The 17,812-nt window shown below is 40.0% G+C and overlaps 1 protein-coding gene across 3 annotated transcripts in view; it reads right to left on the reverse strand.

The window, feature by feature from the left end:
- Positions 1–13,518: 13,518 nt before the first annotated feature.
- Positions 13,519–17,812, reverse strand: part of LOC127788365 (protein PEP-RELATED DEVELOPMENT ARRESTED 1, chloroplastic-like) — a 28,065-nt gene continuing 23,771 nt past the window's right edge. For 2 of the 3 annotated variants that reach the window (XM_052316548.1, XM_052316549.1), the window contains one exon: positions 13,519–13,746. In XM_052316548.1, coding sequence (XP_052172508.1) covers positions 13,711–13,746 — 36 coding nt within the window. In that variant the 3' untranslated portion in view covers positions 13,519–13,710. Of the gene's footprint in view, positions 13,747–13,876; positions 13,943–17,812 lie in introns of all 3 variants that reach the window. The other variant, XM_052316547.1, reaches the window with a different exon arrangement.

Here is a 17,812-nt window from a genome sequence, read left to right on the forward strand (position 1 = left end):
CACAATTATTCAACAAAACATTCACCTAACTAGTGGAAGAAAATTAGGTAAAAGACAAAAAATACAAAAGACTTTGTGTGGTGGACTTCTCATAAGAATACAAAAGACTTTAGGTGGTGGACTTCTCATAAGAATACAAAAGACTTTAGGTGGTAAATCACTTATAAAAAAAATACAAAACAAAGAAAAGTCTTCTACAAATTGGGCCTTGTTGGGCCTTTGATTGGTCTTGGGCCTTTAATTGGTCTTTGGCCTTTCTTATGTTGGATTCTATTTGATAGTTGGGCCAAGTGCACTTGAAACATCCTCTAGACTCCATAGTTGGCCCATGATTTTGAGCAACAATAATGGGTAATCCAACGTCTTCGATTTATGCCCCTAATTAATTGTAGAAGTCAGCTTCCTTGCTTCATCCTGCAATAATATGTAATGCAAATAATTATTTATTTTAAGCATAATTATAAAGTCAAAATGGGGATATAATTCATTAAGATTTAGGAAATATTAACCCCTCATCAGCGGGCGATTGAGGGGCTTGCGGTAGTGTGCCGCGAACTTACGGCACACTGCCGCGGGCTTTGCATAACTATTTTGCTTAATTTCTTCCCCCGATTTCTTTGGCACAATAATTGCCTCCACTCTTTTTATTTTGTCTATGGACAAAAATGAAAAGAGTAAGAAATTTTACATAAGAGGGGCACACCGCCGCTAGGCTGGTCTTTACCCGCGGGGTAATTTTCCTTCCCGCCCACTGGTTCTTCCGGCACCCCTATAAATACCAGTTACCGCAGGGGTTTTACTGTGTCTTTGCTCCGACTATTGGCTCCTTCTGCCGTGAGTTTTTCGTTGCCACGAGCTTCCAAGGAGTTGCCGCCAGCCTGCCTTGCTCTTGTCGCGAGCCTGCGTTGCTCTTTCCGCGAGCCTTCCTTGCCTTGCCGCGGGCCTTCCTTGCTTTGCTGCGAGTTTGCAGCGCTTGCCGCGAGCCTTCTTCTTCTTGCCGCGAGCTTCCAAGGAGTTGCCGCGAGCCTTCCTTGCCTTGCCGCGAGGTTCCAAGGAGTTGCCGCGAGCCTTCCTTGCCTTGCCGCGAGGTTCTTTCCTCTTGCCGTGAGCCTTCCTTGCCTTGCCGAGAGCCTTCTTACCTCTTTGCGCGAGCCTTCAGGTTGTTGCCGCGAGCTTTCTTTGCTATTGCCACGAGCCTTCACTTGTTGCCGCGAGACTTTAAATTCTCAAGTGCTCCTAAGCTCTTTACTTGCCGCAAGCCTTCCTCAAGCCCGCCGCTAGCTTTTGCCGTTAGCCTTCGCTACTAGCCTTCTGTTGGCTTTACCGCGAGCTTTTCTTTTTGTAAGTCTTTCACGTGAGCCATGTTGCCACTAGCCTCTTCACTTCCTGTTTTCTTTTCTGAAGTCCTTTAGGGTCTTTCCTTTTTCAAGTATTTGTCCTTCAAAGATCATGGCACCTAGGAGTGTATACCTTCGTACCCAAGATCTTGAGGGACACCCCTGTCGATTTCTTATGGGCAAACGTTCCTCTTTAACAGCCGACGATCTTGCCCAACTAGTAAGCAACTATCGCGTTCCCGCCTCTTATCGTGCTAGGTTGCCTGAGCCAGGCGAATCTTGTGCTGCCACCGTTATAGAGGGATGTATGGCAGTTCATGAAATAAGCTTTCATTTGGGATTTCACCTTCTGCTCCATCCCTTCAGTGTAGAGCTCCTTCGTCGGAGCTTTTTAGCTCCAGCTCAGCTAGATCCCAATGGCTGGCCCAATTAACAGTTTTTTTTGTCTTATGTCACGAGAGGGGGTGTCTCCCACTGTCGATCTTCTTCTTTCCTTCTATCATTTTCAGCTAGGGCAGTCTCGTTTTCATTTGTATACGCTTTATAGGGAGCGTGTTGAGGATCGCTTGTTCGAGGGCATTCTGCCTAAGGCTCACTACTTTGACACTCGTTGGTTCGTAGTAGATCCTCCACTGGGTACATGGTATGCCCCCTGAGGTTGGCGTTCTGATGATCGAGTGGCTAAGCCGATTCTTTCTTTGTCCTTCCTCGAACTTCAGGAGCAATACAACGATGAACGTCGTCAACTCTTGTGTGGAGGTCCAGTGAGCCTCCTGGACCTTCTCTCTGAGGACCGGTTGAGGAGGGATGGCTGGGTACTCCACGCGGGAGAATCATTGAGGCGTGCAGTCCCTTCGACGCTTCCCTTGAGACCCCCAGCTCCTCCGGCAATCGATGTCCAAGGAGAAGGAGGGGCCGTCACTCTCCAGGAGCGGTCTCCTCTTGAGGGTTTGGATCCTTCCGATTGCCCCTATTTTTTTTTTTTTTTATCTTAATTCACAAATCTTTCTACTTCTTGGTAGGTATGAGGCGAGCAATGCAAGCTTCTAGTCGGAGGGCGAACGAGGGAGTGACGCGTGACGGGCTTCCTCAACCTACGTCCTCCCCCCTAAAGGTGTCGCTGCCATCCCAGAGGCTCATGCTGTTGAGGGGACAGGGGAAATTGGTGAGGTGCGGCGTCGTCACAAAAGGAGTAGGCGTCAGTAGAGGGAGGCAGGTCCATCCACTTCCCAGCCGATCGCTGTCCCTATTCTTATGGAACCTCTGGAGGGCATCCCATTGGTTCCTCCTCCAGCTGCATATCCCCTTGAACCTGGTGAACTTCCCTACGAAGGGCACAACTCGATTGCCATGAGCGGGGCTCCTGATGGTGCGAGGTACGCTGGCCATTTCGATGCAACTCCGGTGGTCCATGGTGGACAAGAGATCGAGGTTACCTCTCGCCTTGACCAAGAGGCCATCAACGCAGCTCATGTTGCTGGTCGTGGGTAATTTCGCAGAGGGGTAGTTAACCCACAGCGTACTGAGCGTCGGGTTCTACACAATGAGGAGAGGTTACGTCTCCAAGGTTCAGAGCCCAGATTCGTTGAGCTCCCTCCACCAGCAGAACACGCCTTAGATCTTAAAGAGGGTCGATGGGCGCGAGGCGAGGAATTTATGGCGCGCCCAGGGCTTTTGGATACGGATTCCATAAACATGAGCGGGGTTGGGGCATACTTTTTATATTCCACCATTCTTCCTCGAGATGAGGACCGCTATTTTCGAAACCCCCCTGATGACATGGATGATTTTGAACGCCACTTGGCCATTGTAAGCCCCCCTCTCTTTTTTTTTTTTTTGAGGGTTGCCCGTTTAAATTTCCTTATGGCAGGGTGCTCAAGGAGCTGTGGTGGCAAACACGATGAATCGGGCGCGCATTGCAAATGCTGAGGCAGAGATCGCTTAGTGGATGAACAAGTCTTGGCAATGGAGTGAGGAAAAGCAAGTACTGAACATAAATATCCGGCACTTGGAGTCTGACAGTTCGAGCCTTCATACGCAAGTCGAAGGCCTCCAAACCCAGCTTCAAGGTCTCACTACAAGGTGCCAATCAGCTGAATCAGAGGCCAAAAAATGGAAGGAGAAATCCGTGAAGCAAGGCCAAGCGTACGAAAAGATTGCGTCTTCATTTTCTAATGCTCGGGAGGAGATTGTTCAACTTCGAAGGTCTCTTGCCAACTCCAAGGATCAGGTGGCGCAGGCTCGACAGGAGATATCCAGTCTTGGTGAAAGTAGGCATCGAGAGATCAATGAGGCCGCACGAGAGGCGGTGAAAGAGTATCGACTTTCTAATGATTGATTTCAATGAAAGGAAGCCTACGCCAGCTGCTTCTCCAAGCTAGGCTTTTACCTTGGCCGTAGCCTCCTGGAGTCCCGGCGTCCTAGGGAGTCATTTCCTAAAATGGTATTTTCGAAAACAGCTTCGCTTGATCCTCCTGACTGGCGGAAGTATGAACCCAACTCATGTGACCCCGACGAATATATAAGGGCAACCTTGACAGACGACCTGGCCAACCTGTCTGGTCCGTGGAGTCCTTATGTACCTGATTTCGAGGATACTTCCGGGATTATAGAGGCTTTGCAAACTATTAGGCATGGGTTGGATGAACCTGATGGCACCCCCCTGAGTCCGCTTCCTCTGGAGTTGGAGCACCTCCATTCTCGCAGAGATGATTAGGCCATGCGCTTTTATTTTGTTGAATTCCTATTTCGGTTATGTAAAATGGTGGCCCCATTTTTTATGGATGTCGAGCTTTTGGGCCACTATTCTTATGTACGAAAGCTTAGGTGTGCTTGTTTGTCATGTTTACACATGGGCTGTTATCGTTTATTATATACAAATATATATATTTCCTTCCAGTATCTTTTGCACCTATCTGCTTGTCATGGCATTTTAAATTTATCTTTGACTATTCTTGTAACACCCCCTCTCCTAGAACTGCTCGAGAAGGGGTGCTACTGGGAAAATAAAATAAACTAACTGATAATCTGAAATCTGATACCATGACTGAACATCTCAATCAACTGGAATAAAAACTCTGAGTCAATACAGACTGTAAAGCACAAACTATGTCTAAGGGACAATCCCTCAACTGAAATATAAAATAGATCTAAACTGAGAAAACACTATAAACTCAACAGACTCCCAGACATCTTTTATCTTGAGCGGCTCCACGTACACACACTATAAACCACTGCAGCTAGGCCCCACATCTGATACTCCCCTGCTAGAACCTGAAGGGGTGAAGAGTACAAGGTGAGCTACAAAAGCTCAGCAAGTAATAAGCTGGAAAGAATACTGAAGCTGAATCGAAGAATATCGATACTGATAAATAACTGACTGAACTTGTACTGAATAATCACTGTCTGATTGCATTCATAAAAATATAATGCACATAAATTGTAAACTAAATGCAGGTATGCAACTTTGGCTCATAGGCCCACATAAACTGATAATACATACCTGTCTGATCTGAAACCTGCATACATAAAAACTGTAAGCACATACTGTGGGCAATAAGCCCCTAGCCCCCTGGTTGCCACCAGGCGAGCAACTCATAAACCGAGCTGAAACTGAAACTGATGGGATCCCCGTGGACAAGCCGCCTGGCGCGCATAATGCAATGCAATGCTCACATAAATGCTAGCACACGATATGTAGTGCTCCATATAAAGTCATGCTCAATACTCATACCAAAATGTATGCACATAATCTCACAAAATAATGCTGATCATGTTATAATAATGCTGAACATGATATGATCTTCATCTATATATTAGAATACAAAGATTCAATGAACTATGATTTAGGGTATGAGTATGATTAACTTGTCATGTTCTGGCTTATGAATTCAATGTTGGAAGGTATTGAATACATTAATTGAATTAAACTTGAATTAGAACTCACTGGAAGCTAAATTGGATTCTGGAATGGTCATCTGGATATTAGGAAGGATATCCGGATATGATGAAAGACATCCAGATATGAAGAAGGCTCATCCGGATACACTGACATTCAAAGAAAAAGCTATTCGGATATGCTGGGATGTATTCGGATATGAACTAGGACATCCAGATATGATTCTGGTCATCCGGATATCTCACTGATGCATTCAGATATAACTGGGGACTATTCGAATGAAAAATTCAACTTTTGAGGGAGGCATCCGGATATCAGGTGAGACATCCGGATATTATCTTGACCTTTCCGGATGTATAAGCAAACCATTCGGATAACATACTCGAAGAACTTTAGATACATCCGGATACGATACAAGGTATCCGGATATTAGAACTTAGAGTAATAGAACTTGCAATCCAAAATGGATGAGGATTAATTGAACTTGCAATCCAAAATGGATCAGGATTAATGGAACTTGCAATCCAAAATAGATGAGGATTAATGGAACTTGCAATCCAAAATGGATGAGGATTTATGGAACTTGCAATCCAAAATGGATGAGGATTAATGGAACTTGTAATCCAAAATGGATGAGGATTAATAGAACTTGTAATCTAAAATGGATAAGGATTTATAGAACTTGCAATCCAAAATGGATAAGGAGTAATAGAACTTGCAATCCAAAATGGATAAGGATTAATAAAACTTGCTCATAACTTCACTGTTATACGCATATATATATATACGTCTCTGCTTACTGATATAAAATCTGAGAACTCAATGAAGAATTGGAATAATCTGAAAAAATGATATGAACCTGTAATGGAAGGGATTACAGGAAGAATACTTGCCTGATAGAACTCTTTGATCGAACCCTGAAACGATCCTAAAGACTCTAGCAAGCCTCTGCTATCTCTTGGCCTTTCTGTTCTTCACATGGCGTGAAAAAAAGCTAAGCTAATGGGCTCTATATATAGACATAAAGTCTTAGATTTCTTTCCTTTTATAACTTGGAATCCCTCTCCCAATTGAACTTGGAGACTCTCAAAACCTTCTCCTATTGGGACTAGGAGACTCTTAATCCAAATCCATCTCATACATGGATTCTCATTCTTCTTTAAGTACATAGTCCCACTTAATTAATAATAATACAAAAATTATTATTAAAACTCTCAAATAATAATAAAACTCCAAAATTACCTTTATGCCCTTGCATTTAATCCACAAAATAAATGCCATTTAAATACTATTCTCTCAATTAAAAATCTAAATTGCCACCTTGGCAAATTCCTTTAACTCCAACATTAAAAAGAAATAAATGCTATTCTTTTCCTTCAAAATCTCTAAATTGCCACATTAAATAATTAATTGGCAAAATCTCTTAATCAATACTTCAATAATTAATTAAATAATTCCTGAATAAATATTGGGCCATCTAATGGGTCGTTACAATTTCTCCCCTGCTTAAAAGAATTTGGTCCTCCAAATTCGTACCTGGTTACTCAAACAATGAGGGGCAAAGCTCCTTATCTCTTCTTCTAATTCTCACGTCACCTCTTTCGACAAGTGACGTTGCCATTGCACTTTTACAAGAGGAATTGATTGATTCCTCAAAATCCTTTCTTTTCACTCTAGAATACTGATATGCATCTCTTCATAAGACACATCTTCTCTAACTTCAAGAGCCTAAAAATCAATTACTTGCTGAGGATCTGACACATACTTTCTCAACATCGAAACATGAAACATGTTATGAACATAGGACAACTAAGGTGGCAAAGCTAACTCATATGCCAAAGTCCCTATCATCTCAACATTTCAAATGACCCGATGTAACGGGGACTAAGCTTCCCTGTTACGCCAAATCTCCTTTAATAGGCATGACCCTCGACCAAACATGGTCGCCTACCTCAAACTTGTGGTCTCGTCGTCTCTTATCTGCATAGCTCTTCTATTTGACTTGGGCTATTTTCATTCTAGCTTTGATCACTCGAATCTTTTTTTGACGTCTACTAACAATTTCAGGACCTAATAAAGCCCTATCACCAATCTCTTCCCAACATATCGGCGATCGACATGGTCGCCCATACAAAGCCTCATACGGACATTCCAATACTTGAATGGAAACTATTATTGTAGGCAAATTCTACCAAAGGTAGATGCTTATCCCAACTACCTTGGAAATCTAAAACATAAGCTCTCAACATATTCTCAAGAGTCCTAATATTCCTTTCCGATTGACCATCTGTCTAATGATAAAATGTTATACTAAACTTTAACTGAGATCCTAATGCATCATGCAACGCTCCCCAAAAATGAGAAGAAAAATGAGGATCTTGATCTAATACAATGTTGGATGGAACACTGTGTAACTTCACGATCTCCTTAATATAAATTCTGACAAATCTATTCAATGGATAAGTCTTCTTAATAGGCAGAAAATAGGCTTATTTAGTCAAACGATCGACAATCACCCATATAGCATCATAACCTCTTGCCGTCCTAGGCATACCCATCACAAAATCCATAGGAACATTATCCCACTTTCACTCCGGAATATGTAATGTAACTAATAAACCTACGGTTTCTGATGTTCCGCTTTAACTTGCTGACATACTGAACACTGTGAAACATATTTAGCTACATCTTCCTTCATACCACTCCATCAATACTGTGGCTTTAGGTTGTGGTACATCTTCGCAAGACCTGGATGAATAACGTAACGACTTTTGTGTGCTTCATTCAAAATCTCTTGCTTAAGATTCTCATCATCGGGTAGACGAATACGTCCCTGAAATAGGAGTATACCATCACTCCATAGAGTATATCCCAAAGGAGAAAATTTCTTGATATCTGCTAAGATCTGTGCCAACTTCGCATATTTCGATTGCTGTGTCTTGAGTAATTCAAATAACTCGGGCTATACTCTCATATAAGCACAACTCACAACTGATTTATCTTCTGGGGCTGAAATAGATAAAGCACTCAATGTCTCCAATAACTTCCATTCTTGAACCATCATTGTAGCCATAGAAACTCCTCGCCTACTTAAGGCATCGGCTACTACATAAACCCTTCTTGGATGATATAGAATCTCACAGTCAAAGTCTTTAAATAACTCGACCCAACATCTTTGCCTCATGTTCAATTCTTTCCGTGATAGAAGATAATGTAAACTCTTATGATCTGTATAAATCTCAACCTTCTCATCATGTAAATAGTGTCTCCATATCTTTAATGCAAATATTATCGCTGTCAACTCTAAATCATGAGTAGGGTAGTTCACCTCATGTTTCTTCAATTATCTGGAAGCATAAGCATTAACTTGACCCTCTTGCATCAATACGCATCCTAATCCTGAATGGGAGATATCACTGTAGATGGAATATTTCTTTCTACTTCTTGGTATAGCTAAGACTGGTGTGGTAGTCAACTTCTGCTTTAATTCTTGGAAAGCACGTTCACACGCGTAATTCCATTCCAACTTCTCTCATTTCCTTGTTATCCTAGTTATAGGGGAAGATAAACGAACAAATCTCTCAATGAATTGCCTATAATAGCTTGCAAGACCTAGAAAACTATGTATCTCTATCACTATCGTCAGCCTTGGCCAATTCATAACTGCTTTAGTCTTACTTGGATCTACTGAAATACCGTCTCCAGACACTACATGGCCTAGAAATCCAATCTGAGTGAGTCAAAACTCACACTTGCTGAACTTTGGCGTATAATTGTTCTTCACTAACCCTCTATAGTACTGAAATAAGATGCTCTGTAAGCTCCTCTACATTAGGTGAGTAATTAGAACTCGATTCATTCAATCCATGAAAACAGCTGGAGCATTCGTTAACCCAAATGTCATCACCACCAACTCATAGTGTCCATAGCGAGTCCTGAAAGCAGTCTTTTGAATATCATCATCTCTAACTCGCACTTACTGGTATCTTGATCTTAAGTCTATCTTTGATAACACTTTAGCTTCTCACAACTGGTCTAATAAATCATCCACTTGAGGTAATGGATACTTGTTCTTTACTGTCACCTGATTCAACTTGGCAATAATCAATACATAATCTCAAAGATCCATCTTTTTTCCTCAAAAACAGTACTGGTACGCCTTACGGGAATGAACTGGGTCAGATGAAACCCTTTTCTATTAATTCTTCTAACTGGTCCTTCAACTCCTTTAGCTCATTAGGTGCCATTCGATACGGAGCCTTAGAAATAGGCTTTCAACTCCTTTAACTCAATATAAAACTCTACTCCTTTCCAAGGAGGTAATCCTGGTAGCTCATTAGGGGAAACATCTGGGACATCTCATACTACTAGCACCTCAAACAACTTCCTCTTTCTTCCCTCATCTAAGGTAACAAAAGCTAGGTAAACTTTACATCCATCATGCATCAGCTTGTCTACTTTCATTACTGAGATCATAAGAATCGTAGCCATAGGCTTGACTCCTTTATATATCTGAACCTAGCTGTCGAGGTAGATCAAAGTCAATAATCTTCTGTCGGCAATCAACTCTTGCAAATGCCGTGACAATCAATCCATGCCAAGGATCAAATCAAAATTCTTAACATCAAGAATTTCTAAGTCTCCAAATAGCTTCTTATCATGTACCTCGATCTCACAATTCTCAAACATCTCTCTTGATAGCATATGCTTGCTGAACGAACTACCGTGGCAAAATCCATACTCCGAGCTCCTACAAAAGGGTGGAAAATATCAGCACGCAATTCTCTCTAAGATTTAGCAGCCATCTTTTTCGGGAAGTACCTTTTGAGGTGCATGGTGTTCCAAGTTTTACCCATTGTCTCGCTTTGTAGCGTCTGCAGTATGCACGTGTTAGGTCCCAACATTTTTCGAATTCTGTAAGGTCCTTCCCAATTAGGTCTGAGTTTCCCTTCCTCTCTAAGAGCATTGGCGATGGCTGTCTTCCTGAGTACCAGATCTCCTTCTTTAAGTTTGTGAGGGCGAACCCTCTCATTGTAGTAGTTGGAGACTCTTCTCTGATAAGCTGCCAACTGTACCGCTGCCTTTCCCCTCAATTCGTCTAACAGGTCCAAGTTCTCCCGTAGACGGTCTGAATTACCTTCTTCCCTGAAGGCCATGACTCGGGGTGAGCCAAGGTCTACTTCTACAGGGATGAGTGCGTCAGTTCCATATGCCAAGTTGAAAGGTGTTTCCCCGGTGGGTACCCGATTAGTTGTGCGATATGCCCACAAGATACTAGGGAGCTCATCGACCCATCCACCTTTTGCCTTCTCTAATCGGGTCTTTAAGCCGTGTAGTATGGTCTTGTTGCTTGCTTCAGCCTGTCCGTTTGCTTGGGGGTATGCTACGGATGCCATTCTTAGACTGATTCCCCATCGATGACAAAAAGCTCTGAACGCATCCGAGTCGAATTGTGTTCCATGATCTGTATTGAGAATACGTGGCATGCCGAAATGACAAATAATGTCTTTCCATACCATCCCTTCCACTTTCTTTTCCGTGATGGGTGCTAAAGGTTCAGCTTCTACCCACTTTGTGAAGTAATCTGTAGCTACCAGCAAGAATTTTCGTTGAGCAGATGCCATTGGGAATGGCCCCAATATGTCTAGACCCCATTGCGCGAACGACAGAGGTTGGAATATCGGCTGGATGGGGGCCGGAGGCTTTACTGTTAGGGGAGCATGTTTTTGGCACTTGTCACAGGTTCGAACTTTCGTGGCGGCGTCTTGCCGTATCGTGGGCCAAAAGAAACCGGCTCGCAGGATTTTCCCAGCTAATGCCCTTCCTCCGAGGTGTTTACCACAGTCCCTCTCATGCACTTCTTCCAGTGCCTGCTGTGCTTCCCTTGGTCCAAGGCATTTTAACAACGGTATGGAGTAGCCTCTTTTGTATAATTTCTGGCCAATTATTGTGAAACGGGCTGCGCTGGTTTTTAATCTCCTTGCTTCTGCGGGGGTTACTGGCAGTTCTTGACGAAGCAAATAATTCAGTATCAGGCTTCTCCAGTCTTCGATCTCCGTAATGCAATGCACCGCGATGTCTTCCTCTCCTACACTAGGCTGTTGGAGGACTTCCACGTGGATTAGGCGTCCGAGGGTGTCTCGGGCAGAGGCTAATTTTGACAGTGCGTTCGTGTGCTGGTTAAGGGACCTGTTAATCTGAATCAGCTCGAAATGCCCAAACCTATGGGCGAGTTCTTTCACCTTCTGCAGGTAGCGGGCCAGCACCGGCTCCCTTGCTTCGTAGGTACCTTGAAACTATTGTACCACCAGCTGAGAGTCGCTGTGGGCTGTCAAGTTTTTTAATTCTAGTCTTTCTACCAATGTCATTCCGGCAAACAAAGCTTCGTATTCTGCTACGTTATTTGTACTGGGGAAGGTGAAGCGAAGCGAGTATTCCAAGATTTCCTATTCTGGAGAAATCAACACTACCCCTGCCCCACTCCCTTTGGCATTTGAGGCCCCATCGACGAACAACATCCATTCGTTATTGCGAGTTTCTTCCGTCGTGGGCGGGTGAGTGCATTCGACTATGAAATCTGCCAATGCTTGTCCTTTTATCGCCTTTCTAGGCTCGAAGCTAATATCATACTCACTGAGTTCAATGGCCCATTTTGTAATATCCAGTAATTAATATTAAGGGTATTTTTGGAAGTTGTTGGGTCAAAATGAAATTTATCAAAGTTTCGGGCCAATGTGTAATATACAAAACTTGAATGAAAAGGCAAGAGACCAAACCAAGACGAAACTTGGAGGGTAAAAATCTTCAAAGAGTTATGGGATGTCAAAATCAAGAGATTTGCAAAGGTTTTGGGTTAAAATTTTGCAATTAGGGGCATTCGGGCCAAAGTATGGAATTTAGAAATTGGTGGAGGGTGGTCAAAACGAGGATTTTTCTAGACTTTTAAGGGTTTATTGACACATTCTAAACTTGAGGGGTTTAATGGAATAGGTGAGAAGTCTAGGGTTTGAGTGAAAGAGGCAGAATCGTGAAATATCAAAGTTTAGGGGGTGGAAGTGCAATTATAAAAAGTTGGGTGTGAAACCTGCAAATCACCGGCCAACTTTGCGGCGGCCGTCGTCGGAACTTGCGAAGGGCATCAAAATGATCTCCAGGCCATGATGGTTCGATTGAACCTAGCTATTGGCCAAGATCTATGGCAAATCGGTTGGAATTAATTTTTAAAGAAAAACTGAATCTGGTCAAAAATTTCGAAGCAATTTCATCGCGATTTGGTTTGATTTTGGGGCTTCTAATGATCATATTCGAAGCTTAGGAGATAGGAAAGCTTCCTATTGGTCGAAGAACCGGTCGAAATCAGGTATAAATAGGGTTCGAATGGCCGAGGGTTTCAAAACAAAATCGAAGTTGGTTGGCCGTGTTTCAGCAAGAATTGAGCCTTGGGAATAAGGGGCTTTTGTTCCTTGAGTGCTAGGGAGTTTTTCTGGAGAATTTGAGAGGTTTTGGTGTAGGTTTTAAGGGGTTTCAGAAGCTTGGCCGAAAAATTGGGCTTCGCCGGAGCCGACCCTGTAAACGGCTGTTTGAGGCCTTTCTGGTGGCTTTTTCGGACGATAGAGGGTACCCCTAGGATCGCCTCTTCAAGAGCTTCAAGGCCATATAAGTTGTTTGGCCGCACTACAAAAAAAAAAGGTCTTTAACGAGGGGAAAACTAGTCATTAAAAGTTGATTTCCCGTCGTTAAAGAGTTTTAACGACAAAAAAAATCCCGTCGTCGCCCGTCGTTAAAACTTCCGTCGTTAATACTATTAACGACGGGAAATAAATACCGTCGTTAATATAAGTAGTGAGAGGCAAAAGTCCCGTCGTTAAAAATAATATCAACGACGAATATTTCCGTCGCTATAACAATGTATATGGTCATTGAAAATATTATTAACGATGGATATTTCCGTCGTTATTGGAATATTTATCAATCACTAAATATAATATTAACGATGAATATTCCCGTTGTTATTGCAATATTTACCGATCACTAAACATAATCTAAACGACAAATAATCTTGTTATTATAACTATATATATATTTACTGGTCATTAAACATAATATCAATGATAAATATTTCTGTCGTTATATCTATATTTATTTGTCATTATTACTATTATTACAATTCTAATGACTATTTTTACTATTATATAAAAATTTATTTTGTACCCTATTAATTTTTGCAAGAGAAATACTAATAATAGAAATGTGATTCTCAATGAATTTAATAAAAACAAGATATATGTAAAATATTATCATCGACATTGATTATGTACTAATTACAATCATCTTAAGAACTTCCATCCGTCCACAATCATAGAAACGAGAAAAAAAAAATATGGATTTCATATTATCCTAATCACTCCCTATAATCAAAATCAAAAAATTGTTACAAGTGTCATTAGAATCCATGTATTATAGTCACAATCAATATCAAGTGTTCCCTGCTAGACTTGTATCTTCAAGTACCTACAAATTACAAAGAAAAAATCATATTATTCATCATCCTTCATAATATAATGAAGGGAAATATCAAACATGATCTCCAAAATATAAATGGAAGTGCAATAGAGTGATAAAAGAAATATAACACGCTTACGTAAATAGAAAAACATGCAGGAGGTAATCCAGAAGAGTAGACAAATGAAGCATATGCCCAAGCTAACTGTAAATGAAGGGTAGCTCAACAACAATTCACGATGAGAATGAATAATCCCAATAGATAAACCTATCTACAAACTGTCTTGTGATAAAAATTACACAGTAAGACGCAAATTTGGTATTTTTCAATCATTGAGCAAGTCTAAAATCAAAATACAAAAGCTGACTATTAGTTTATATGTGCCAAGCCAGATTCAATGTCAAAGTTAATGTCTGGCTACTGTGCTCAGCTAAATACATGCTCATTTTTTTCATCACACACTACAGATCATTTTCCATCCTCATAACAAACTCCTCTCACATTGATCTAGCAGAACAAACAAGGAAGACCTTATCATTCTATTTATTTATTCTGTCCTGAGAAACAGTGAGAAACCTTGTATATTTTACAACAAATCACTATCCTGTCAGGCACCATTCTTGTTTGATGACCAAGAGTAGTTCTGAATTTGATAATTTACCTTCTTGCAGCAAATTCTCTTACAACAAATTACATCAGGGTTCAGTAGTTAATATAAAAAGGATTATTTCCGTCATTTCTTCCCTTGATGTTATCAGATTCATCTGACAAGAATTATGACAGAAAATACTAGTTTAGATATGACAACTGTAAGAATATAGGCTTCTTATCTCAATCTTCTAACTTCAAAGTGGTTCCTCATTCAATGAAGCCAAAAGTAGGCAGAAAGAGCAAAGGACTAGTAGTGATTTACAACAACAATCACAACCCCAACCCCACTAGGTGGATCGGCTACATAAATGCTACTTCTCCAACCATTTGTCTAGAATTCATGACAAAAGATCTCATGATTTTTACTCAGGCCATCGGCTGCATAATGCATCCCTTTATTAGGCTACCTTGTACTCAACATTGTTATATCCATGTATTAAGAGGTTACAAACCAAGGGGCAAACAGTGATTAATAATGAAATTTTCTTCATATGCTTATTTCTGGTAAAAGTTTATAATCCAGAACCATAAAAGAAAGGTTAAAAGCAAAAGAAAGAAAAGAAAAAAAGATAAAAGGGGAACCATGCAAGTAAGACGTTCAAAGAACCATAAATGAAACATAATAAGCTATTATATTCATGTTCTAGGCCCTCAATTATATGTTTTTTCTGTACATGGTATAGGTCCTGAATTCCAGTTTGGACAAAAGGAACTCTGCATCTCACGGGACCAATGATGATGTAACCCTTAAGATGAATTGCAATTTTGTATATAAAAATTCTGTGAAGCACATTCTCCAAACTGAAACAATAAATAAGCATCCAGATTGTGCATAAGTTGTATCACCAGATAGATGAGTGATTCTCCATGGATGACTAATTGATGTGGTGCAATTCTTCAAGAGTACTATTTTTTCATCCACACGTTGTGGCGTTTCCTCCTGCCAAATATTTTCAAACTAAAACTACTAAAGCTAAAGCTACCACCGCTCTTCATTTCCGCATCTCACTAACTGGCCATGGTAAGCCTGAATGTGATTTTTGTTTTACTATTTTTATTTTTTTGGAAAAAAAAAATGCATCATTGAGTTCTACTTTTACAAGAGGTGTGTGATGTACCAAAAATAGCTAGAAGTGTCATAAAGAGATTAGAATTAACTATAATAAGTGCATTCCCATGTTCCTTGAAAGATTTCAAATTTCAACATATAAATGGTACAAGGAAATAAATGACTACAGGAAAAAGCCATAGTATCAAGGACATATAAGAAGATACATTCCAAATCAACAGCAACAAGCAGAAAGCCTTTACCCACAAGATAGGACCCCCGTTTCTAAAAATATAGAAATAAACAAACATGAGCACACATAAAGACTAGCAAGCTTATATGTTGAAGACAAAGTGACCCTACTATGTTACCAAGTAGAAGCATGCCAAAGCAAATCTACTTTTATACATAAAGAAAGAAAAAAAATCAAAAACAAGTCTGAAAAATGATAGAATAAATGAACAGAACAATAACAAAAGAAAGAAAACAAACAAAAACAAGACCAAAAAATTATAGGAAAAAATGAAAAGAACAATAACAAGGAACAACATTTTTGCATGTTCTTGATTCAATGTAAATGCTAAAGTCAACAGAGGTTATTTATTCTCATCCTATACTCCTATCATATCTTTATCAACCCCTTGCCTACATAGCAAAAGCAAGAAGGGTATTGCATGCATACCTATTCTCATATGTGACAGCATACACAACATATCATTATGAACACATCAATGAGCTCCATAAAAACATGAATACATTAATCCCATGATTAATACTACCTCTACTCAATAATCAATATTGTTTGTGATTAATTAAGTTCACCATTAATCTCATGTATAGGAGGTTTAAGAATATCATACCTATTTAATAAGAAGGGTATTGCATGCATACCTATTTAAGAATATCATATCGGGTGCCATTACTAATATAAAGAATGACACTAATCTGAGAGTTCCAACATCAAACAAAAATATAATGAGTTTCGATCTATCAATAAAAATCAAAATAAGTAAATAAGTATGCCTAATTCAAATGCATTTAAGGATATGAAAGGATGCACGAGGAATAGTAAAAGATTTAATTCCTATCTAATTTTGAATTTTGAATTTTGAATTTTGAATTTGAGAAATTACCCAATGGTTCAATTTAAAAGATGGAACACAGATATGATGATCACCAATTTGTATAAATAAATCAAAATCAACCTAAATATTACATATAGGACATCTCCAAGTTTGATACGAATTTCTGCTGTTATGTGATGGGTTCAAAGGAAGAAATATACTTAGACCTAGTATAAAGGAAAAAAGGACAAGAAAGACATTGAACAACATTGCTATCAACAGAAACAAATAGTAATTAAAAACAGTTAACAAATATTATATGCACACTATGTTAAGCTAAGATCCCCACCATTATGGGCAGTTAACAAATATTATAGACAGTTAACAAAACCTCTATTTGTTAAAAAAACCTTTCCAACAAGCCCATAGTTTTGATGTGGTGTTGTTTGGTTTTTGTTTCTTAGAATTCACAATTAATACCTTGGTAGTTTTTCCTGTTCCTGTTCAATGTAATGCATACATTCTCTATTTTTTTTTCTCCCAGGCTGCCTCATATTATTACCATGGTTTGATCCTTGATGAGGGAAACATGAAGAAATCACATGGGATGGCTATAACTGCTTTACAAGCAACTGAAGCTTTCAATATAGTTCGTCCTCTATCACAGTAAGCTGCTAAAGCTCTCACTTCTCACTGCTGTGTGTAATTTATTTTATTATCTGTGTTATGGACATCCTCATCCTCACCTAGTGGAATTAAGTTTTATGATTGTTGCTGTTGTTATATCTTTGTTATGAATATGTTATGGTTGAAGGTCTCTAGGTTTAATTGAAGGGCACCTTTTCTCTCTTGCGCCCAAGTGTCATACAAAGTGTCCAAAGCGATCAAAGGATAGACAAAATAGAACATATAGTACCTATTAGTTTTATTATACTTTTTTTTCTGCTTTTTCAGTATGTGTAGTTGTGCTATCTGGTGGAACATTTGTTTTAGCAAAACAAATGGGTCAAGCTTTTACCATTAATTTCTATTCAATCAGCTAACTGCTATTCCTACATGTGTAACACCAATCCAAGACTACCTAATCAGGCTCCTTAAGTTCTGTAGGGAGGATAACAACAAGTGCAGGATGTGCATGAATAACAGTTAGAAGATAAGATCCCCTTTGCATTTCAGTTTCCCTCGTTTCCTAAAGTGCTCTGCAGATTTCAAGATAAGATCCCCACCATTAAATAACAGTTAACAAAACCTCTATTTGTTCCTCAATCTCAATTCTAAAGGTGCACCACCCTCCAGATAATGAACCTGTGG

Source organism: Diospyros lotus, chromosome 13 (genome assembly GCF_014633365.1).
Source record: "Diospyros lotus cultivar Yz01 chromosome 13, ASM1463336v1, whole genome shotgun sequence".
NCBI classification, from domain to species: Eukaryota; Viridiplantae; Streptophyta; class Magnoliopsida; order Ericales; family Ebenaceae; genus Diospyros; species Diospyros lotus.